The 25982-nt window shown below is 41.7% G+C and overlaps 1 protein-coding gene across 3 annotated transcripts in view; it reads right to left on the reverse strand.

Moving 5' to 3' along the window:
* The window catches only part of PLCE1 (phospholipase C epsilon 1), a 312290-nt gene that overhangs the window by 24233 nt on the left and 262075 nt on the right, over positions 1-25982 (reverse strand). For 2 of the 3 annotated variants that reach the window (XM_078077339.1, XM_078077338.1), the window contains exons 19-24: positions 24329-24487; positions 16179-16308; positions 11695-11816; positions 10656-10773; positions 6451-6582; positions 3658-3948 (exon numbers count right to left, since the gene is read on the reverse strand). In XM_078077339.1, the coding sequence (XP_077933465.1) occupies positions 3658-3948; positions 6451-6582; positions 10656-10773; positions 11695-11816; positions 16179-16308; positions 24329-24487 (952 nt within the window). Of the gene's footprint in view, positions 1-1342; positions 2162-3657; positions 3949-6450; positions 6583-10655; positions 10774-11694; positions 11817-16178; positions 16309-24328; positions 24488-25982 lie in introns of those variants that run through there. The other variant, XM_078077341.1, reaches the window with a different exon arrangement.

Below are 25982 nucleotides of genomic sequence, written 5' to 3' on the forward strand. Positions count from 1 at the left end.
AGATGTCTTAGACACGTGAGAGCTCCAGGGGCCTCGGCCTCCTTATCTACAAAATTAGCACACTAGACCCCACCTCTCAGGCCCATCTGGTCCCCATGTGACTGATTCATCGAGGCTACGGAGGGAAGCAAACTAGCCCACGCCGCTGGTAAACATGAAATGGAGAAACGTTCCTAATGAAATTTTAGCAACTCGCACTCACTGCGCCCTTCCCGGGCACCAGCCCCCAGTGCTCAGCAGTGTGTGCATCAGTGCCTCCCTAACCCATGGGGTAGGTCCTGTTAATACTTTCATTTTTATAGATAAAGAAATCAAGGCACAAGAAATGAACAAACTCAAGGCACGTGGCTAGTGAGTGATGGACGTTCAAACTCAAGGCCGGTGGCTAATGAGTGGTGGATGTTGGCGTTCACACCCAGACAGCCTGACCCAGCCTAACTACCGAACCAGGTAATGTATATTAACTACCGAGTCTGAACTGCTGAAGCTCTCACAGGGGTATCATAAAGACAAATGAGATGATGTGTGAAAGCCCCTACCCTGGCATGTGGCACATAGAAGGTGCTCGATAAACAGTAGCCATTAAATAGGACTATGATGTCAACACCCATTTGGGTTTGAAGTCTGAATGCATTAGCAATGTGTCATCATTGTAGCTTTCCAAAATCTGAAAGCACTTTTTCTTAACTAAAATTTCATTTGGTGATCCACCATGTAAAACACATCCACGTGGAGCTGCTCAGTTGGAACAAAAGTGGGACCTCGAGTCCAGTCGTCCTATGGTCCTACGGCTGGTCCCAGAACTTCATCTAGGGCTATAGTTTTAAAATCCTGGTTCTAACCAATTGGACAGAGCACGTAGGAATCTGTGTAACACCATCATCCCTCTCAGTCAATGCATGTGATGGCGTATCAAGCATAGCATCACCTTTAAAGTCTTCCATTCTTTTAAAAACTCCATATTAAGTAGACACCATTCTCATAATATTTATCCCTATATTTTGGGGCTGGGAAAGTCATCATAAAGAGTGTGACCATCATTCAAGAAAGCATAATAAATATTAACAGAAGCTTGTCTTCAGATTAGGGCTGAAGGTCTATATATACTTGTAGGTCCTAAGACATGAGGCAAAAATTGTTCTGCCCCAGATGGAAAGAGCTTTGCAGGACTGTTACCAGCAACAGCCAGGGTCTGTCTGCATGCCAGGCTCAGGTGAGTTTCCCAACTCAAGAGCTGGTTTTACTGAGGAGACGTGGGATACTCCTGGTTCTAGATAACTGCAGACCTTCCAGGAGTTGATGGAGCCATTAGAGATCCTGGGAAGAGATCAGCCTAAGTCTGTGGACACCCCTTTGGGGCATCAGCGTTCCGTGAAATTCAGGATGTGGTAAGGTAGATGATCCATAGAACATATCTGGAGACTAGAGGGACACTGGGAGGGGGGTTCGGTTATTTGGTTGGGACATTTCATGGAAAATCAAGCACTCCCTAACCTAGAAATTCTTTTCAAAAATTAAAAAATAATTATTCCAATGTTGACTCTTAATTTGGACTTGCATTCACAGAGAAGTACCTAGAAGAGATCTGGACCAAAACTCACGAACCACAGGTTCAGACTGCAGTGGGGCTGATAGAGACAATCTGTTTCAGCTCAGTGCAGCATGCATTTATTGAGCACCTACTGTGTGCAAGGTCTTGCTCTGGCTCTACCCCCAGTTTGGGGAAATGAAGACTATTTTTACAGATGAACACACTGAGACTGCACGTAGCTTGTGCTCTGTCCAGTGTGGGGAGAAGTTTATCATTGCTTGCCATATTGGAATCAAGAGAGGATATATGGCAGTATTCCCTCCTGGGAGTTGGAAGGTTTTGCAGAGAAACTTGAGGATGAACTGCACAACACTGCCATCTGCCTCCTCTGAGTGGGGAAGCTCCAACACGCTCTCTGGCTTGACTTGGGACAGAGGAGAAACCTTCCCGGGTGAGTGGAGGCCACGCCAGCCTCAGCGCGTGTTTCAGACTGCAGCGTGGCTCACGGAGGGGCCGTTCCGTGTCCCCTTCAGCTGGGGCTCCCTCTGCCATTGTGGAGCCGGCATGTCTGCAGCAGCCTTGGCACTTCAGGAGAAAGGACACATCCAAACCCAAATGCATTTCCATTTCCTTGAGAAAAAGATTTTTTCTAGTTATTTCAGTTTACTTAAAATATTTCAGTATCATAATAACCAAGGGGACCAGTGGACACAGGGCTAAGTACGGGGCCAGAGATGTGAACCCACAAGCCACTTGGGACAGATTGAAAAGAAATTTTTACAACTTTGAAAATATTTCATTACTATTTCCACTTGTGAGTCCAAATCATACTGTTTTCATAACTTATCAAAAAACACTGACGATAGTTAATATTTGTGGAATGCTTTCTATGTGCCAAGCACTATGTTAAGTATGGTACTTCACTTGCGTTGACTTATTTAATATCAATTGAAAGAAACAAATATTAAAGGGCAAAAAATAGGACTGATATCTGTGACCATACGTCTGCGAGGTCAGCCACGAACGGACCGTGTTGGCACCAGTGCCAGGCTGCTAGGTGGTCCCAGGACTAATACTGTGGTTTGACCTTGGCTGGAGACAGGGCTGTGCTGATGGGTCAGCATGGTTAGCGAGGATCTGATTCAGTTCACATGAGAGGCATGGGGAGGCCGCTCCACTGTTCAAAGGAAAGACTCTGGTTTTTGAATGAGCTTCTAGGAAACACTTCTCTTTTATTCTTTCTTCATGTTCTGTAACTCCCTCCTTCCCCCCCCCCCCACTCCCATAATCAAGTGGAAACAAAACGCTTTATCCTCTAAACTCACAGGGTCCTTGAAACTATTATTATAAGTCGTTCTATAACGTGCAGCAAATTAGCCACTCTGTGCCTTGGTTTGCTCATCTGAGAAATGGGGATCATAAAGGTATCTACCTCGTAGATTAAATGAGATAATAGGGAGAGGGGTCAAGAACTCAGCACAGTGCCTGGTGCACGGTGAGCCTGCCATAAACCATAGCTCTTACCTGGAGTTTTAGGTCTCCTCAGTTCCCCTGTTAGGAGAGTCTCATCCACAGTGGAGAAACACACGCATTACTCTCTCTGTTCATGTAGGTCATGTACTTGTTTTTTGTGTGTGTGTTAGCCCCTTCCAGAGCAACAACCATTCTCTATCTCAATCTCAAAGGGAAGACAAGAAGCTAAAATGTTTTTAGTGTGCCAAGTGTTTGGAGTAACACTACTTTTTGACGGCAAGAACAAGAGCTTAGCAAGAGAACTTACTAAGGGGTATTAGGAAATCTCTACCCCAAAGATCTTTAAAAACAAACTGGACACAGCCCTATCAAGCGCAGTTGTATGTTTAAAAAATGCTTTAAAAAGGGGGCAGGGAACAGGAGACAATTAGGGGCCCCTTCATGGTTCTTATCTATTGCCTTAACCGAAACATCCAGGGCACAATTCCATATCAAATTCAGTCCTCTGTACTTTACCCCTCACATATGGTGTGCCCCCGTGTGGAATCTGGCCCCCTTCTAACAACCTTGTTTGTTGCACTACATTTGCTGAAATATAAGATGCAGAGGAGAGCAGTGGGGAAGCACCCTTCTGGGTGAAGCAGGCCCATTACCATCTGTCTGGTAGTTGAGCGCCACGAGCTGTATCCCATGGAGCCAGAACATGAGGGGGTTGGGGTTGGAGGAGTCGATGCGGGTGGCAGCCGGGTAAGTCCTCAGCAGCTGACAGGCGGTGTGCTGGATCAGTTTCTGAGAATACCTGCGACACAGACGTTTGGCGGCATTTTCATTCAGCGATGAGATATGGTAACATTTGGGAGTTCTAATGATAGCGCTGAGGGATGTGGTTGGGTTGAGGGGGGAAGAAGATTCCTCCCAGGCCTGTCGCATTCCTTCACAGGAACCTAAACCCCCCAAAAGATTAGCCTCAGATTAGTGCAGAAAACTTTAAATATTTTAGAAAGATAAACCTGAACAACATCCCAGTAGGCAATCATAACACGTAACACATCAGAATACATCTTGCCTGTTCCTTGTGAGTTAGTCCACTACCTTGAAACAAAATGATGGCTAGTGTGTTTTAAGATGAGTGTAACAACACTAATTTAAATCAAAAGCCCGAAAGTCCTCTGCCTCCACATCTCATCTATTCTATGAATAAATTTACACAAATACACAACCACACATGCCCAAGGGTGTTCACTCTAGCATTGTTTTTTTCTCTTTAAAATACCAAAACAAAACAAAACCCCAAAAGCAAAAACTCCAAAACCACCACCATTACCACCACCACCACCCAGGAAGCAACCTAAATGTTCTACCAGCGAGGAAGCAGTTAAATAAATAACAGTCTACCCACACAATGGAATACCACAGGGGCATTAATGAGAATAAGGTAGATATGTATAGAAAGCTATGAAGAAAGTTATAGCAAGTATAAATTTATACAAGTCTCCCTGATTTTAAACTATACTAAAAAGTTATAGTAATCAAAACAATATGGTACTGGCATAAAAACAGACACATAGATCAATGAAACAGAATAGAGAGCCCAGAAATAAACCCACATATATATGGTCAATTAATTTGTGACAATGGAGCCAAGGACACACAACAGGGAAAGGATCATCTCATCAATAAATGGTGTTGGGAAAGTGGGATATCCACATGCAAAAGAATGAAACCAGACCATTATCTTACACCATACACAAAAAATTAACTTGAAATTGTTTAAAGACTTGCATGTAAGACCTGAAACCACACAACTCTTAGAAGAAAACAAAGGCAATAAGCTTCCCGACATTAGTCTTGGTGCTGAATTTTTGGATCTGACTCCAAAATTAAAGGTAACAAAAGGAGAAATAAACAAGTGGGACTACAGCAGACTGAAATGCTTCTGCATAATAAAGGAAATCATCAATAAAAAGAAAAGGCAATCTACTGAATGGGAGAAAATATTTGCAAATCATATATCCAATAAGGGGTTAATATCCAGAGTGTATAAAGAACTCAGACAACTCAGGAGCAAAAAAACTATTTGATTAAAAAATGAGCAGAGGATTTAAGCAGACATTTCTCCAAAGAAGACATACAAATGGCCAACAGGCACACGAGAAGATGAACATCAATAATCACCAGGGAAATGCAAACCAAAACCACAACAAGATATCACCTGTTAGAATGGCTATTATCAAAAAGACAAGAAATAACAAGTGTGGGAGAGGATGTGGAGAAAAGGGAAATTTCAAACACTGTTGGTGGGAATGCAAACTGGTGGTGCAGCCACTATGGAAAACAGTATGGAATTTCCTCAAAAAATTAAAGATAGAACTACCATATGATCCAGCTATACCACTTCTGGATATTTATCTAAAGAAAATAAAAACACCAATTCGAAAAGATACATGCATCCCAATGTTCACTGCAACATTATTCACAACAGCCAAGATATGGAAACAACCTAAGTATCCAGTGAAGGATGAATGGATAAGGAAGACATGGTATATATACACACAGTGGAATACTACTCAGCCATAAAAATGCAGGAGGTCCTGCCATTTGTAACAACACGGATGGATTTTGAGGGTATAATGTTAAGTGAAATAAGTCAGAAAAAGACAAATACCATATGATTTCACTCATATATGAAATATAAAAAACAAAACAAACACATAAAACCAAACAAATCTCCTGGATACAGAGAATGGATCGGTGGTTATCAAAGGGGGAGGGGGGTGGGATAGGTGAAATGGGTGAAGGAGGTCAGGTATATGGTGATGGATGATAACTAACTAGATTTATTGTAGTGCATACAAAGATCGAATTACTATGTTGTACACCTGAAACTAATATAATGTTATATACAAATTTAACCTCAAGAAAAAAAAAGTTATCCAACTATGTTGTTATATTCCGTTTGGATTATCTTAAAAAGAATCTTATTTTTCTTGAACAAAACACAATAAACTTAACAGTGGTTACCTCTGGGGAATAGAACTGGGCCATAGAGAGTGGAAAGGAATTTTAATAATACTCTGAAATGTTTGAGCTTTTAACTATGAGAATTTATTACTTTTATAATAAAAAGTAATTAGAAATAAAATGGATATATCTTCTGGAGTTATAAGGATGAAGAGTTCCAAGAACACTAGAATGTTCCAAGGTGGCTCCAATTTTTACTTTTGAGGCAAACACTGTTAGAATGTCTTCAGTGAAATGTTATTTTTTAGGAAGTTAAAAGTGTAAATTTGTAATTTTAAGGATATTGGTACCACACGTAGATAACATAAATATTCATGAACATAAAAAAAGAAATTAAAAGTTCAAGGGAAGTGCTTAGACGGTCAAGTATTGGAATCATCCAGCATGCAGAACTGGGCCAAAATATTGGAAGAAGGTGACTTTACTTTTTCCAGATGCTTTGTTAAACGATGCTGTCTCCCCAGGGCTCATTCTGCCCGGATTGTTGCCAAAAATGGACTTCCTGCTTTTCCTTTCTTTTCCTCTGCTAGAGCCAGATGCATTTAGAGTTGACAGGCCTGTTCCCATAAAATGAAAATAAATAAGCCAAAAACTACAAGCAAGGGAACTCAACATTTTCCATCCCTGTTACTGTTTATTTTGAAGTCCTACTACTCCCTTGCAGCCCCGGGCCAGAAGACCTACTAGCATTTTTAGCGCAGTTAATAATAGCATTGCAGGCAATGATAGCAAAGCTTCTCTCTCTCTGGAGGCAAATGTGACAAGAACCGCAAGATCATCGCAAAATCACACACACACCCGCTTGACTGTGCACCAGAAAGATTTTGAAAAACTGCAGGAAAAGAAAGCGCCCCCGTCAATATTTAATTATCAGAACCTAATTACTCAACTCGGAGCGATAAAAGAATGGGTCAAAGCCTGAGCTTCAGCGTCACACTGTCTGGGTTCAGTTCCTGCAAGTAGGAGGTTGGCTTAACATCTACCTTTTCTGTTCCTCAGTGTCCTTATCCACGAAATGGGTGTGATGATAGGAACTCGCTCACAGGGTTAGTCTGAGGGCTTGGTGGGAAATACGTGATGACGATCCTGGTGGTTCATGGCTTGTCCTGCGAGTTCACTCCCAGCCCAGCCACTGCCTGACCCTTCCCGCCTGGCACAGAGCCTGGTGTGCAGTGGTAACTTCCCAGACTTCTGCTGAAGGAGGAAATGAATGCAGACCTGGCTCCGGTGCAGGGAGAGTCATTTAAAAGCACTGATGAAGCCAGAGTTGCCTCCAAACCCTTCCACTGTGTACAACCGTACCACTAGAAAGTCACTCCTTCAGCCGAAGCGCATGCAGGAGGTCCTCTTTGAGATGAAAATATACCTTCCAAGAACATCAGCAGAGAAGACAGGATAAGGCGGTGCTTAATAAGAGCACAGACACTGGGGTTTACACACTATTCCTAGTGGTGTGACCTCACACAAATGATTTAACCTCTCTGCATCACTCCCTCATCTATAAAAGGGTCGTGCTTAGGGTTGAATGAGATCATGTATATATACATGCTCAGTGGAGTGTCTTGCTCAGAGAAAGTGCTCAGTTCATAGCAGCTGTGGGGCTTCTAAATTTTTTTTTTCCTTTTAAGTATCTGTAACCACAAAGACGGCACACACTTGGACTAGGAGGTTCTCATGCTTTATCTTAAAATTTTGTGTGAATTTTGCTCTGTGCATAATGATGTAATAGTAGGTTTTCTCCCAAGGGCCTAGAGTGAGGGGCCTGTTCACTCTGGGGTTTTTGCACACATCCTGGCATGCGTCAAAGGGTATGTGGGCCCTTTTGTGAAGAGCCTGGTCATTCCCTTGGGGTGAGGACGCAAGAAAACAAGGGCTGGGTGATCAAGAAAAGGGAAGGAATCCAGGGAGGCCCACAGAAGTAACTGAGAGAGCAACAAAGAGCCTTCTTCTGCCCTGTTGGCCCATTTACCAATGACAACAACAACAACCACTCCCAGAGAGCCCCAATTCTTTTCTGGATAGCTTGCTAATCACATTATATACTTTATTGCTAATTTTTACAACTACCCTGCAAATTAGGACATAATATGCCTTTTTTTTTTTACAGATAAGGAATTTGGAAGTGCAGAGAAGTTATGTAACTGTCCCAGTCAAGGCCACTGAGGAGTTGAGCTCTGCCGCTGAAGCAGGTTCATGATCTTGGGGAAGTTAATTTACTTCTGGGGAAGGTCATACTACATGATCTTCGTGGTGCCTCACTTCTCTGAAGATTTTTTTGCATGTGGCTCCTTGGAAGGGACTCAGAATGGTGAAGGTGCGATGCATTGAAATTGATAAGGTAGCAAAATTAAAGTCGATAGTGTAGCAAAATAAACATTTTATGGTGTTTTCCCCATGAGCATTGAGACAAAGCATAATAACAATAAATATTTAGAAGCTATTAGGACAATGATTCTGGCAGCATGGTTTTGTTAATTTTGAGAGGAAATAAATTTGGGGAGAGAAAAATGTAAGAAACTTCAATCACTTAAAAAAACCAACAACCACCCCAAATTAAATGTAGTATACTTACAAAGAACATGTGCTATATAAACACTTTTAAAAAACAGCATTCTTGGAATTTTAAACATAAGCCAAATAACCCTTAGCCTGTGCCTCAAGTCAGAAGCTGGACCCAGTGACCTTTTGGCTCTCCCACAATTCTCTCTTGGTACAGAAACTTTCTTTCACAGTGACTTCAAATATCTTTGGGAATTTGTGCTCTTTAATCCATGCTTGAGAAGAAAAGACAAAGCCTGTGGAATGGTTTGGGTGTGGTGTCCGCTGAATTTATAAAGAACAAGAGATGCAGTGATACTCGAATGTGAGCATGTGAGTGATTACTGATCTGTGAATGCAGTGGTCCTCACACTTGTTCCAGTCGTAAAGGACATGCAGGCCACGAGGCTCCTTGACAGGAAGAGGACTTTATCCCACCATGAGAACGATTTCCCCAGCGGCAAGTATAATCATATCATACTTAACCTGACAAAGTCACGATCTGTGAAGCGAAACCTAAATAGCTAAGTTCTTAAATTTCTTTGAAAACTCTGATGGCTACTTATCAATTCACATCTTCCTCAACAGCATTTGCTACCAGATAAGCAGCAGTAGCTGCCAAAAGTTTAAAAACAGTTTAGGGGCGAAAGCTTGAAACTGAAGAAGTTCTATCTGTGATTTTTTCCATGTGTGTGAAAAGACCACTATTACCTAATTTTTTAATAGCCTAATACCCTTGTCCTGTTTGCAGGGCAGAGTGTGAGAAGTGGGGCTTAAGAGAGGCCTCTGGAGGCCAGGATCTGCATTCACGTGCAGGGCTGAAATGTCAACTCCCTTCTCTGGGCCAAGTTTGTATACCCCGTTTCCCAACATTCAGATGAATCTCCTGATTCCAGCTGCTTTCCCATCCTCAGAAATTTTGCACAAGGGGATCCTTTTTCAGAGTCTAAGGAGATGAATTTTTCTGACTTCCAAATATTTATGGACTCTCCTGTTTGCCCTGCAGCCCCTGCTGCCCCATTTATGGGACACGCAACTGGGTGAGCACACTGAGATCACACCCTAACAAGAGGGACACGGTCGTGCAAGGGTTAAGAGCAGGGCTTTGGAAATAGACAGGCTTCAGAATCACAGTTTACCTTGTATTAACTGAAATGCACATTTTTGGAGGGAGGAATGGTTTATCATCATGAACTTCTAGAAACAGCAAGCTGGGGAAACCTACTCTCCCACTGAAACCCCATCCTTGGCCCTGTGGTTCAGGTGGAGCCTCACTACCCAGCTCAGAGACGGGGAATGTGCCATTGGCCCTCGGCTGTCAGAGCTCGGCATTCCCTGGGTCACAGGCACTGGTTCAGGGATGGGCAAAGGACTCAATGGAAAACAATGAAACTGCTGCTGAAATCTCTGGAAGAGGCTCTAAGATGGAAGCTGGTCTGGAAACATGTGGTGCTAGCCTGCTGCAGCCGCCTTGCTACCACAGAGGAAACAGGCCCAACCCAGAGCAGGCAGGAGAAATGGGGAAAGAGAAGCCCTGGATCAAGCTGTACCTGAAACCTGTGTATCCCTTCATGTTTCAATACAGGAGCCAATAAACTTCCTTTTTGCTTAAGTCAATTTCTACCACTTTCAAACAAAAGACTCTTAGATGATACATCAGGAAAACTTGGACCAGTGTGTCTCCTTCAGATTTCATCTTCTTTAAAAATGGGGATAAACCCACCTACCTCACAGAATTATTAGGATGTCAGTAACATGGTGTATGTAAGATACTTAGCACAAATCCTGGTACTGAAGGGCTTACTAAATTTTAGCTATTAGATGTTATAAATATTATTATTATCATTATTATTAACTATTATGAAAAGACATGACATCTGGAAAATAAACATTTTATGGCATTTTTCCTCATGACCATCAAAGCTAGTAGTAATAATAATAATAATAATAAATATTTAGAAGGTAGTGTAACAATGACTTTGGTAACACAATTTAGTTATTTTGAAAACATTCGCAATGTCCAATTAAATCAACAGCACATTTTTACCTTTTGCTATCTTTAAATGTTACAGATGGTATTGCCCACCCTTACCTGGAAATTTTACTGCTTGGCAATAGATGACAAGGTCAGAAAGCTCTGGTGCAATCTGTCTGCTTTCCTTTTTATTCTGAGGAAGATAAAATTCTTCTCCCAGTTCCATGTCATAAACCTATCAAGAGAAAAATGATCCCAGTTTACACAGGAAGCGTACGCCCACCCACCTCTGAATCCCCAAAGGTCTTTATCTGTTCCTTTCTCACGTCACAGTGTGTTTCGCATTGCTCTGTATCCATCCATATACATGTCCCAACACCTTTCCCAGAGTCAGGATTTTCTGAGAGCCAGCGATGAGCCTAACTCATCCTCATCTTGCCTTGGGGCACAGTCCAGTGTCTTAAATGTGGAACAGTGAATGCATACTTGTTGAATGAGAGATGACTGAGTATTCATCTTCTATGGCTCCAATTTTTGACATACTTTATTACCTGGCTCTCCAACAATGTCACTCACTACAACCATGTCTGCAGATCTGCTCAGAGTCTACTCAGTGTGAGGCACTTGAAGGTAGGGTCTGGGTATCTCATTTAGATTTCTATTCTCCGTGTCATTCCTCTGTGAACACTTAACAGTCTGAGCCCTGTTTATCGGCTTCGTCATTCCAAACACTTTAAACATTCTAGAAATTCCTTGAATGTACCAGGCTGTCCTCTTGGCCTAAATGCCCTGTTTTTGTCTGCTTGGTCATATCTTCGTTTCCAACATCGTCCTCCCTGATGCTCCGATAACACTGTGTAGTCACTGGTCTTTGTACTCAGCTACAGCATTTGTATCTGTCTCCATCACTAAACCACCTTCCGTGCCACCTCAGTGCCTGCCACACTCTATGCCTTCTGCAGCTATTGGTTGGATGAACCAGGGACTAACCTTCTACAAATGGCAGGTGGGTGTCCCATAGCATCACCATGTGGGCTTTGGCATCTAAGAGAAAGCGAGGGGGAAATGTGAAGGAAAGGGACAGGGAGGGAGTGAAATTCTACCCACAACTGACAAGAGTACCATGGCCCAAGTGTAACTTAATAGAAACCATTACCTTTCCTTTGTTGCAAGCAGAGTTATCGGCTTTCTTTATCCTCTTGGGAATTTCTTCATTATACTCGAACTGAAGCTTGTCATTACATGATTTATTTTCAGGTCTGTCTTCTAGAATGTTGTCTGAAAATAAGTGGGCAGGCTTCAGCAAACGAGAACCCGATGTTTCACTTAAGAGCTATGTCTATATCATTGCAAGGATATCCAGACACTCATGCTTATCTGTTAAGATTGAGGCTCTGGCTACATCTTACCAAAATGATGGCTTGGAGTATAATTTTTAAAATTTCTTAAGTTTGGTCAATGATGTGTTTATTTTGGATTGAATGGACTCATTTAGCAGTAGTTTTGGTACCCTACAGACATAATCTAAATGAGAAGGCTCATGTCCATATAGATCATTAGGACCCTGCAAACCTTACTTTAGACACACATGTGTCAGAAGCCTCAGCACACAAGTCTGGGGAGGACTTAGTGGTAGAAGCACTTCTAGATGGCGCATACGGGAGTTAATCACTCTCACTTTAACATGAAGCTATTAGCTTCTTTTACCTCTAGAAATGTCAAAACCTGGGGAAAAAAGATACTGTTATTTGCAATGCAGTTTTCACGATTCTACTTAATTGGAAAGTAAAGTTTTCATAATTGTTTATGAATTTATTAAGCGAAAACCTTGAGGATAGAAATTAACATTAACAATAGCTAAAGCATGACAGATAATCTTACACTTTGCTCTTGATTTGGTATTTCTATTCAAAATGACTTTAAAGGTGTTAGAGGTACAACACAGTTACGCTCTTTTAAAATGAAAAATAAGAAAGCTCTCATTTCTCACTCAAGGTTCATGCTCTCATCAGACCATAAATGCTTAGACCAAAATATCCTTATACCAAATAAGGGCCAGGCAGGCTGCCAAGAAGTAAATGAGATCAATCATTTTATTACATTTTTACTCATGTAAGTATCATGACTTCATCATGCTAATAAGGCCTAAGAAATTGGACACAGAATGCCGACATTCATGCAGTTAAAATGCCCAGTTCAAATGGCTTTACCTTCCTGACTGTTAGGAGCAGGAGAAGCAGTAAGGACATCTGCTATAGAAAAACAGAATCAGAAAGGGGATAAAAGTAAGGAAAATTAAGACAAAAAGCCAGATAAATTAAACTAAGGTATGAAGCAAAGCATAAATAACAATAGCTTAGATTGTAAGATAAATGAAACAAGAAATTCTCTACTGATTTAATATTTTGACTGTTAGGGATACAAGGGCTAGCAATAAAAGAAATGCAAACATTGTTAATGTTAATCATGCTGCCACATTCACATTACATATTTTCAGTTACTGTCATAACATTCCCAGTAATGCATTATGTCACATGGACAGACATGGATTAATTTCTTTTTAAGATTTTATTTATTTATTTGAGAGAGAGAATGAGAGAGAGAGAGAGAGAGCACAAGAGGGGGGAGTGGGAAAGGGAGAAGCAGACTCCCCGCTGAGCAGGGAGCCCGATGCAGGACTCAATCCCGGAACTCCAGGATCATGACCTGAGCTGAAGGCAGTCGCTTAACCAACTGAGCCACCCAGGTGCCCAGACATGGATTAATTTGTTAGAATCATGCAGTCACTGTCATAGAATGTCTGTATTAAGTCACGAGTTCAAATCTGTACTCCACTGCTTGTTCAAAGCTAGTCAAGATAAACAGCAAGTTTGGAAGAAAATTAATCTATATTTAGTTAATGGAATTTAATTAATTAAATATTCATGAAGGACAAATTGGCCAAAAGGCAGAGTAGGAATTCCTGAAACACATGGGCCTCATTTGCAACTTCCTTTAGATCTTCTGGAATTAACTTTGTGGTTAGGAATCATCACATTTTTATAGCTCAAAGAGGCTTTAGACTAATTCTCTTTTTATAGACATGAAAACTGAGGACGAGAGCTGTCACAGAGATAAATTGGGCCACCCAGATTCGACATATGAGCTCTTCACCTGGCACGTCTGCGAGGGCCTCAGAAGGCCAGCCACACTCCTGCAACTCTATGCAGAATTTTGAGAGCACGTTTATTTCTCTGAGGGGACTGGTCACAGCTTCTACTTCTCCTTCTCAAAGGGACCCATCATTACAAGAAGCTGAGAAACCTTTGAGGTCCCCCTATGAAGCTCCAAATGGTTCTATCCATAGCAGGCAGGTGTTCATTTCCCTCTCATCTTAGCTAGTAGAGGGATTGCACAGAGGTGAGGGAGGCACCACACAAACCACAACCAAGACTAGAAGATTGACAGGGCATTTAGCAGTAGCATAAGGAAGCCTCAACACGACCAGCTTAAACTAGTCATAGTAAAACTACAAGGCCTATTTGGGAATCAGCCAGTTGGAGGAATCTGTCAATGAAATGGGAAATACCCATGTGGGGGCAGTGGCCTTCAGCTGTCATAGATCTTAGGTGTTAGTGCTAGAAGAAGGGAGAACACCAGCCAACACTGAACAGAACCTTCTCATTACACATCTGAGGGTCATAAGGCCTAGAGTGGAGATAGGACATTGACCCAACGTCTCATAGTTTATTGAAGCAGGACCTAGTGGGGCCCCCTTTCTATGTGTCCCCCATCCCAGCACAGGCAGGCTTTAAACAAGCATGCAACTATCTTAGATATTCAGTGGAGTATGGCTTAAATTTTACTCTCCTACCTGAAATATATACCTGATCATTTTGTTATTTGCACATCAAAAACTTTTATAATAATAACAATAATAATAATAATAATAATAATAATAATAATAATTAAGAAAAGTCCCTTCTTCCTGTTCTCAAAAGTACAGAAAAAATATAGGAGTAATTTGTGAGAGCAAGTGAATTTATCTTCCAGCAAACTAACTTCTCACAGGGGCAAATGACATCTGGATTGGTTGATTTCTTAAGTGTGTGTGGTTTTTGTTTCTTATTTGAATAAATTTGTTCTTCTGAGACAATATTATCATAATTATAATAGAGTTCCATGGGGAAGAATAAGTCAATATAAGAATATTCATATTCCCACAACTTCTCAGGAATAGGATACAAGAAATTATTGTGACTCCTTTTCATTTTCCCTCTCTTTACTTTCCCATTAGATGGGATAATGTGCCCCTCACATTATCTGATGGGATTTCATGTCAAGTAAATCTGGCTTTTATTTATTAATTTAAAAGATTTTATTTATTTATTTGACAGAGAGAGAACACAAGCAGGGGGGAGTGGGAGAGGGAGAAGCAGGCTTCCCATGGAGCAGGGAGCCTGATGTGGGGCTCAATCCCAGGACCCTGGGATCATGACCTGAGCCGAAGGCAGACACTTAATGACTGAGCTACCCAGGCACTCCTAAATTTGGCTTTTAGTGGATGGTATGAAGCAATCAGCTATTACTGAGGACAAATATTAAATAGACATAGACTAGTATTGTATTTGGGAGGCAAAAGGAGACTGGGCTGTACCTGCTGGTCCTGATGGAAGCTCATGGAACTCAACAGAACTAGGGGGCAGGCAGTCCTGGAGCATGAGCAGCAGATATTTGGAGGAGGGTAGCGTGGCTGTCTTAATGCCAACGGTAAATGGTTGCTGGTCTGGGCATATCTACATATTAGCAAAACAATTATCTGACATAGACGTAATATATTCTAAACATGCAATGTTATTTATGTAAATAGAAATTTTGGCAATTTTTCATTACATTGGTTTTCAAAAGTTGCTGAAATGAAACCGTTTACCATTAGCAATGGGACCTAGAAAGCATTTTGCAATCTATAGCCAATTTAGTACAAATGAGACACATGTGAAATCTAATTCTCATGGAAGAGGAATTCTTCACCTGTAATCTGTAGATAACTTCATTCATGTGGTATTTGGATTGTGCCATTAGCCATCAGCCATGTTTTGTCCCTTTGGTGGAGCCAGATGGAAATATCTTGTTGTTTTAGTGACGTGAGAACCAGGGAGAAAGGGAAGTGAAATGCTGTTTTTTGTTTGTTTTTTCTATACTCCTTACAGAACAGGAGTGAGAGGGCTGAGCAGAGAGCACAGAGCTGTGATGCTGCCCCCTGCAGGTGGTGAGGAGTGGGACTAGCCAGCCCCCACCATTCCTGCGAGAGCATTAGCTGGCTCAGAAACTGAAAGGGTGAGAATGGGGTCTCTCTGCTGCACTTCCACCTTTTCCTTCAGAAACCCAGTCAGGAATGACCCCTGTGCTGCTCCCTACACCCTCCTCTTCCTTCCCTGAATGTTGGTTGTAGCAGCTAACAGAATCCCTTTCCTTGCTTGGTCCTCCTCACTAAGCAATGGGATTCAGGAACTCTTGGACAGTGATTACAACAAGCTGCACTGTTGGCCTGTGGAGTGCCAGACTCATTTTTTTGGGGGAAAAAAAAAGACACAAAAAAACCACAACAGAAAATCATCCCGTCATTTCCCCGCACACAGCATAGGGTTGTATTTCTCTTACCATCAGACAGGGATTCATAGTCATAATCATATTCATCCTCTTCATCCTCCTCTTCCTCGTTATTAGCAGGTGGGGGGTTGGCATTCCCCCCATTATAAGCCTGAGCTTGCATGGATGCTAACTGATGAGCCTGTAAGATATCAGTAATTAAAGACTGCAGATGCTAAGCTACTCAAATTTCATTTATAGCCCTCAAGGTGACCACCTAATGCTTGCCACAGTCATAAAAACTGGCTTAACCTATTTTGATTCATTTGAGACAAAAACCAAAAATCTAGATTTACCTAAAGTTCAGTGTCAATACTTGGGCAAATGTTGACATCCCTACAAGAGCAGTCCAGGAGCTTTTAGCAACAATCACAGGTAATCTGTGTGTCATGCCCAGCCACCCAGGCTCCCTGGGCCAAGCCCTCCAGGACAAACCCTGGTGCTTGGGAGAACCACCATCACTCCCAAATGATGAAGAAGTGAATTAGCCCATCACTTTTGGAAAAGTAAGTCTCTGCTAAGAAACTGTTTTTTTTTTTTCTTCTTCTTAAAATAATATCTAAAGGCCTTTGACTTTGAGAAAAAGGTTAGAGTCCCTGTGGACAATGAGACTGAGTGAATAGTTTAAATAAAGTTTTTTTCAACAGACTTTATCTGAACCGTCAATCAGATTAACAAACTAGGCTAGAGGGCGCCTGGGTGGCTCAGTTGGTTAAGTGACTGCCTTCGGCTCAGGTCATGATCCTGGAGTCCTGGGATCGAGTCCCGCATCGGGCTCCCTGCTCAGCAGGGAGTCTGCTTCTCCCTCTGACCCTCCCCCCTCTCATGCTCTCTCTCTATCTCATTCTCTCTCAAATAAATAAATAAAATCTTTAAAAAAAAAAAAAACTAGGCTAGAAACTTCTGGAAATTTGATGTGTGCTACGAGGGAGATCATGTGTCTTTACACGCAACTAGAATTACTGTGAGGTGGTATCACAGGACACAAGGTTAATATAGGTCTGGGAACTGAGCATAGGAAATAAGCAGAAATATAGGAAAAGTTACTTGTATGAATTAAAAACAAGAAACAAACTTAAAATCCAATAATAGAAGAATGGGGTCAGTAAACTATGCTGTCTCTGCCTAAAAAAATGAGACTTGAAAAAATAATTGTGATATATATTTATTGAACAAAGGATACAGAATTGTGTGTGTGTAAATAATTATACATGTAAATATATACATATATACATGTATCTATGTAAATATATACACAATTCTATATCATTTGTTCTGTGTCTATCTACAATGATTATAATGATATAAAATGACATGCATAATACAGCAGGGATTCTTGACATGTTGTTGTGCACAAACCCCTTAAGCAGTCTGGTGAGGTAGGATCCCTTCTCAGAATGATATTTTATTTTATATTATTTTATTTTATATTTTTAAGTAAGCTCCACACCCAGCATGGACCCCAATGTGGGGCTTAAACTCATGACCCTGAGATCGAGATCTGAGCTGAGATCAAGAGTTGGACACTTAACTGACTGAGCCACCCAGGGACCCCGACATTTTAAATGCATAAAACAAAATAGAAAAGATTATAAAAAATGTTGAATACAGTTATCAAATATTAAAAAAACAAACTGGGGTGCTATTGAATATATGTTTCTTTATTAACACAGACAAAAATGTATAAGGGTAGGTCAAGTAACATTTTTGAAATAGTGATGAGCATAAATAATTCTTGGAGATTTAGCAACAACTGTAATGTAACAGAAAAAAATATAATTTCTATTGCTGATGAAGACCCAAGTACTGCCAGTGTTACTATGGTTTGTTCCCTATGTTTATTACCAGAGGAAATGCTAAATTTTAGCTAGAGGTTAGTAAAAACGGAGATGTAATTTTTTTTTCCATCTACACTCATGGACCCTTGAATTCTGTCTGTGGCTATATCACCAAGGTTAAGAACCCCTGTGATACAGGTTGTATTTGGCGTCGGAATTATGGATGTTTTAAAATAATTCTCTCTTCCCTAAATTTTTTGAGATGTGGTTATATTCCTTTTATAATAAAAATGTATACATAAGGAAGACACAATTTAGGCTCTGTCTATATCGACATAAAATATTTTACAATACAGTCCATTCGAGACAACTGGACACTGTTTAGGCTGGGATTTCTCAAAGTGGGTTTTCTGGAACACGAGCTCCATGGGTGTTAATAGCTGGTAGGTGAAAACTGACCTATATTACAGTGACCACAAGACACAATGGAAGGTTGGGAACAGCACTTAAACAAACTGAAGCAGTCCTGCTACAGGGTATCACATAGCCTGCATTTAATATGCTAAAGGGCACTGTGATTCTTCAAAGCTCTCCAGTGCAGCATTTCCCACGCTTTTTTAACCAGGGATTTTTCCCTCCCCCACCCCTTTTCTCAGCATGTCTCATAGGATTAGTGTTCTTCAAAACTTTGGGTAATGTGCTCTCGGCACAAGGGAGCCACAAAGGCAAGTCTATCTGTCACGGATAAGAGAAGGGTCTTGACGCAGCCAGCATTCAAGGTAGAGCCAAGGGCTGGGAATGGTGATGCGAAGAGCCTGGTAGGTCCACTGGCAGAGAAGCGTGAGAACCGTATGATGGGAGAGGTGCCATGCAAAGATCTGGGGACTGTCAATGTCAGAAAGCAGCATGCCAAGGTCCTTCAAACTCCCAAACGCTTCTACCAATGCAGAAGTATGGAGAGGTGGCCAAAAGGATAACCAGGAGCTGACATCCTTATTCTGTGCAATATCCTACTTACTCTGAGGCAAAAATACAAGATCCTGGCCCTTGAATAAAAGCAATTCAGACATAGGTCGAGGGGTTGGAGCTAGAGGTCAGATGAGGGGACTGGCTCAGATGGGTCTAGTTGGGGCCGTGTCTTACTTTACTCTGTTCCACTGGCCCCTCGCATAGTCCCTGTCATCTAATGTGCGCTGTTTGAGTCTACCAGGTTGGAGTGCTGGAGACCAATGTCAGAAAACTAGAGATCTGATGGGGTATAGTTAGGGAGACTCAGTAAGAGCCTCAGCATGAGTCTGAGGCAGACAGAAGTCTCCAGAAATCCCCCTGGCTCTGAGTCAGTCCACCCTAGCTGAGGGTGAGTTTCTGGTATGGCAATGACCCAGGTAAGTCAGGGATTGGGTCTGAACATACTGGAGCTCTAGGCACTCACTCACCCAGCCTCGTGTGAGCTCAGATCACCAGGGCTAGACTCAATCTGCCAGGCGACTGAAAGACCTTGCATGTATGACTGTCAGTACTCCCTGGGAGATCATGGGAGGCTGGAAGTGGTCTTAAAAAACTAGAAGTGGGATTATATTGTCCCATTTTTCCAAAAGGAGGAAGAGCTAAATTGTCGAAATTATATAGAGGGTGATAGCCAACAAAATCTCAGGTGATAGCCAACAAAATCTCAGAATGGGTTATTAATTAGTTGGTGAAGAACACAGAAAATAAAGATGTGATTAGCAAGAGTTAGCATGGGTTTACTAAGAACACATCTCCAGAACACTAAACTCTTTAGACTTTTTGGGTAAGGTAACTCACTTTTTGGGAAATAACAGATAAGGAATGTTTCCAAACTTCCAGGACGGTAAGAACTATTTTTAAATAAACAGATTACCCAGCTTTCCTTGTGGAAATTCTGATTTAGTTGGGCAGATTTGGCACCTAAGAATCTATGTTTTTAATAGTGTTCCAGTGATTATCAATGTATTCTGACTTTTTTTAAAAAAGATTTTATTTATTTGAGAGAGAGCGTGTGTGTGTGAGCGGGGGAAGGAGCAGAGGGAGTGGGACAAGCAGACTCCACACTAAGCATGGAGTCCGAAGCATGGCTAGATCTCATGACCCTGAGAACATGACCTGAGCTGAAACCAAGAGTTGGATGCTTAACTGACTGAGCCACCCAGGCGCCCTTGTATTCTGACTTCTATATTACGTTTGAAAGAGTCTTTCCTAAAGACCTGAATCTGAATCCTAGTTCTGCTACTCTGAGCTGGATGGCTTTGAGAAAGTCACATAAATGGCTGGGCCTCAGTTTTCTAGTCTATAAATAAAGAAGCTGAAGCAGATTCTGGGGAAATGTGGGCTGCAGGAGAGGAGAGCACTAGACAGGAGTGATAATCATCTAAACTCCAGGAAGGATCTGCAAGAAGGACCACAGGCTGGGCTCTCTGCTTGCTCATCTGGCTCAAGGGCAACTTTAAGGATTAAGGCACTATTTGAAAAACTGCTAATAAATACACTGGATATCAGAAGTCAAAATTCACAAAGAACCTTTTAGGCTGCAATGACATACCAAAACCAAGAAGAGCAAATGTAACCGAGATAAATGTGAGGCTCCTGCCCATGAAAGTTGAAAATTAACTGTAAAAACCTGAAGACATGGGGAGACTAGCCAAAGAGCAGTCCCTGTGAAAATAACTGAACTCTTTTTGTTTTGCACAAACTCAACAGGAGCCCAGTGTGCACTGAAGAATTTTAAAAGTGAGAACAGTCCCAGGCTGCATTAACTGAGGTATAAAGTCCAAGTTAAGAGCGGCGATGGTTTCACTGTCCTCCTTGTGCTGTCAGATCCCTATCTGGAGTATTGACTTGTTCTGGAAATCACATCTTAAGATCGACAAATTCAAGAATATCCACAAATTTAAGAATATCCTAAACATTCTTAGTGGGAAGTAAAGAGTCTGAGCAGCCATATCCTGTGAGAAACAGTTGATACCACAAGACTGTTTAGTTTGGAGAAGAGAAAAGCTGGTGGGAGACACATGCTAGCTCTCTAGATATGGAATCAGTCTGTGCAGCTGCAAAGGGAGGAAGGAGTGCCAAGGAGTAGGAGGAACGGGAAGCAAGATTTGGGCTCAGCATAAAGGCTTCTCAAATAGCACGAAGCATTCATTTGTGAACTGGAGGCTGCATAAGTAACAAAGAACGGGAGAGGCAACGGCTACAAGATCCCACCGCATCTAGAGGACCACAGAGGTATGCGCAGGGCAGCTGGGTCTGCTTGGCAGTCAGGAGCGGGCAGTAGTTGCTGAGGAAAGAAAACAGCAGGGAGGGACAGTGTTGAAGAAAAAACACCCCATCCCGGGCAGTCAGTTACTGACGCAGCCGTTGCGGAGGGCCGGGGAACACATGCTACTCTTTTAGCTACATGACTTCCTAACAAAAGCCCATCAGCATAGATCTTGTGGTTTCTGGAACCCAAACAAATGCCGGGCTTTCTGGAGCAGCTGTGAGAGTCCAGACCTGCACACAGGTAAACCTAGCCGAGGGCTCAAACTGGTGGCCCTCACGGCTGACTTCCCCTCCAGACTAGGCTGGTGTGGCTGGCGCAGTGTTTTAAAAAGAATGTAATTAGAACTGTTCATTTATGAGGGCATGCAAGCTCCACTCCCATCCTGACTGCTTCCAGCTGGCATACAACGAGCTGGCCCCTCATATTTATGTTTCTGCTTGACCCCCAAAGTGGCTGGTTTTGCAACTCTTGGCCAAGAGCTGTGTGCGATCTTCAAACTGTGTACCTCCGGGGTACACACATGACTTCTAGGGATGTGCAGCTTCATTTATTTTTAAAGGAATCAATTTCTAGATTCAAGATTTTCAAGCTCCATGTGTACTCTTTAAAAAATAGGACTGCCTGCGAACAAGAGTATGGTCGGCTGGTTCTCCCTTCCCCACGCTCTTGCCATGATTGCTCTTCTCCTGTTTAACAAAAGAAAAGTGTAACTCTCACTTACCAAAGGGGGAAAAAAAAATCTGTGATACATGAGATGAGGTGAAAACCACCCAAGGTAGCAAACGGTCATTTGAGAATGCAGAGCTCCTGAGTGTCTTGAAAAACTAAAGACCGGAGCATTTTATTTCACCCAGGCAACAAGCACATTCAAGGCTCCATGCCTTTATCTGTCTCTGTCTGTCTGTCTGTCTGCCTATCTATCTATCTATCCATCCATCCCTGTCTCTGTCTCTTTCTATCTTCCCTCCCTTTCCTTCCTTTTGTTTGTCCATCCATCCATCTTAGAATTACTATTCAAAAGTGAGATGGTTATCATAGGGATGAATGTTTATTTGAATTAAAAAAAATAAAGTCACACTTTTTCTGACCAAACATAATCTGGCTGACTGGGCTGATATCTTTGACAATGAGGATTGTTTTGTACATTATATTGGTATATAATTTATGTTATCTATATTTATATATAATAAATATTATGTTTGAAAATAAATCCTTTGTAACTATTTAAACTTGTGATAAAATTTTTAATGTCAACCTAAAAATGTATAAAAGGGGAAAATACGTGTGAGAAATACAGTTTTTCAAAAAATTTTTGAGATATTTGAGCAAAAAAATTTGATGACCATACTTCTACAGCATCCGTGGTAACCCTGAGCCACTCCATTCAGGGCAAACCTGATCAGTAGGGATCTCTTGGCTGGATTGGTTTGAGGACATTCTGTAAATATCTGTTTTTCTGCTCAGAACGGTAAGTTTAAAGATGATGGAGCCTCTGACCTCACCTTCCTCCCCCACCCTGAGGCATCTGAAGTCACTGAGCATTTGGTGAATCACTGAATTTTTAGGTGGTATCACGTAAACCTCTCTAACTCAGCCTGGACTTTGGGCAGCCTGGAATCCCGCTGCAGGTGAGCTGGACAACCTGGGAACTCCCTGGTACTTACTCAGCAGATGACAAGATTCTTTAAGGACCCCTCAGGGAAGCAGTAATGTTCTAGAATGGCAAGAAATACTGGAAATAGAGTCTGAGAAGTAGGACAATGAAATGTTTACAGAGTGGTCTGCAATTCTGACAGGGGTCCCATGATTCACTTTGGGAAAGATTTTGGGCGATTTTAGTGTCAGAGGGGTCCTGTGAAGCTAGTTACCTTAACATTTCCATTTTACAGATGAAGAAATGGAAGCCTAGAAAGACTGACTGGCCTATGGTCACATGGCTGGTTTGTGAGAGAGCCAGAGACTGGAAACTGGTATTTTAGCTCCACACCTAATGCTCTTTCTCCAGTATCATGCTATATATCACTTGACTTTAAACTCAGGCCCTTACCTGTGAGTTCTACAAATTAGGGCTTTTAGAAGATTTGATGATTGTTACAAATTGATTACTCAACTAGGTCAAGCTGGACACTTGACTCAACTAGACTTGAGATTTTTTATTGATGACCTTGGACAAAGATTCCAAATTTGTTGGGCTCATAGAATCCTTTTGCTGACTTCTCTGTTCTCTGGAATCCACTGAAGCAAGACCGGAGTAGGGCCTGGAGGCTTGGAGTGATGGCACAGACAGAAATTAAGAGCCATTGACCATGACCTAGGTTGAGCTCTGGGCTGTCCCTGCTGCTGGAACAGGACCAGTGTACCGAGCTTCGTGTGGCAACCCCTGGCTGTTGTTAAGTTTTAAAAGTGGCGTTTCAGGCCCAAAAATAAAGACAAAGCCCTAAATAAGACAAATAATTCTGGCAGCTGTCATTCTGTGGGATATGTGCAACCTGGCATATGAACTCAGCAGCTCTGGACCTAAACTTTTTCATGGATCCTTGGGCTGAAGGCTCTCTACACAAGCAGGTTTGGGATACTTGGGGAGTAGATCTCTGTGGGTGAGGCAGATTGGGGGGTGCCCTGGAGTCCACAGGCCACAGTGAAACATCAACTTCCATGCTGGGACCACAGGGCTGCTGGTATTGGGGTTCCAATACTGACTGACCAAGTGCTCTCTCTGCAGGGGCTCTCCCTACGGTGTGTAGAGGGAGGTCTCTCTATAGGGGCCTTTACCTAAAGGGGACCACAGCAACCACCGTGGGATTGACAGCTGTGAAGTCCAGGTCCAGAGACAAGAGTCACACTTTATCTCTCTCAGAGTAAATTAAACAACGAGGTGCATTCTACATGTGAAATTAATTTCATAAAATAAAATTCTAGGTGAGTGGGAGGAAAATTCTTATTAGTCTACTAACAGGAAAGCCAGAACTCAAATTGATCATTCCAGGAAACTCAATCATCAAAAACTGGTTACCCTGCAGGTCATCTGAAAGGTCAGGATAACACTGATTTCTTAGTCCTGGGCACACCGCATACCCAGAGCCTCTATAATGAGAGGAGAATACCTTTTGCTTTAGGATATCCACTGGTGTCTGGTGGGCTTTTAGCTTCTTATTTTTAAGAAGCACTTTCCTCCTAAGTTGGTCAGGTGAGGGAAGCATTGGATCATCTGAGAAATCGCTCTCAAACAGGAATTTAGCCACCAGTTTTTCTCCAAACACAGTCTACAAAGAATAAAGGAAAACACACAATCAGTGCCTTTTACCTACGCTTGAATTATTCAACTAGATATTTCAGCTCACTTGAAAGGTTCTACAAATCCTAGGTAGAGAAAGTCGGAAAGAAGTGGTGTCCCTCCTCCCTGCCAACACTCTCTTACTGGAAGGAAGGGAGGTGGTTAGAAGGTCAGGAGGAGTGATCTAGGCCATTCTCCAGGTGGGGACAGCTCTGTTTAGGAAAATACTTTAGGGTCTGATAGACTAAAGAAGAAAAGGAGATTCAGTTAGAGGCTGTGGTTTGTAGAATATGATCCATTCCAGATGTGGGTAAGAGGCCAAAAGGATAGAAACCTTGAAGTAGCTAGGGAGTGGTGACAAAGATGAAAGGTCATGGGGAGAATCTGCCACCATTTAGTGTAAAGAACTGCCCTACCCTTCTCACAAAGATTTTCTGAGCATTGGCCTCCAAAGGGGAATGTGTATCCCTCAAGGAGGTGGGTGGTGGGAGTAGGAACAAGACGATCCATTGGGGTGAGGGTGGAAAATATGACATTTTCTATCTTCAGTAATTTTTTAATAAAAAAAGGAAGTTTAATAGTGTTTAATGTACCTTAGCCTCATTAATGGAATTGAGAAATTAGTACTATGATTTGACAAGAGCAGCTGACGACACCCCCTTTCCATCTCATGCATGTTTCTCTGTAAGGTGTCTTTATCAGCGACTATAGCCGTTCAAATCAAATACTGAAATAATAAACTAAACCTAAAGCTAGACGTACATGTCGCTAATAAAAATTTCAGCACTGGGTGTTATATGCAATTAATGAATCATTGAACACTACATCAAAAACTAATGATGTACTGTATGTTGGCTAACTGAACATAAAAAAAGGAAATAAAAAAATTTCAAAAATTTTTCAATCACATTACTCCCACTAAAAACTTAGATAATAAATAATACATTTACTGTTAAAAATTTTTATGAGAGCAAAAAGGGATTTTGTACCATTAACAAATAATAGTATAAGAACTATACTTGACCCTTTCTCTGTAATTCCCTTTCCCAGTCTATTTTTGCATGTTTTAATTAAGGTATAAAATATGCTAATAAGTAGGATATGTATATAACGTATGAATAAGACAATAAACATACAATAGGAATACATACTACAGTATTTTACCGACAGAGTATACAGTCCAAAAAGTTGAGACCATAATTCTAAATGATGGCAAAAGAAAGGCAATATGAAAAGCTGATTAGTTTTGTTGGCGTAAGTATTTGGGGACATTTTCCTTTGACTATGCCCCTCTCTCCCCCTGAGAGCCATATTTCCATTAAGTGCCTCAATCAGTGGAGGAAGGGGGAAATATAATGGAATATTTGATCCTAAATCTGTCTGCATTATAGTTTGCCTGTATAAGGAAGTGTTAACATAGCAACTGTTCTGGCCAGTCTAAGCTCTTTGCCAACATGGATCCCCATATCTGTAGTGTTAGCCAC

This window comes from Halichoerus grypus, chromosome 7 (assembly GCF_964656455.1).
Source record: "Halichoerus grypus chromosome 7, mHalGry1.hap1.1, whole genome shotgun sequence".
Lineage (NCBI taxonomy): Eukaryota > Metazoa > Chordata > Mammalia > Carnivora > Phocidae > Halichoerus > Halichoerus grypus.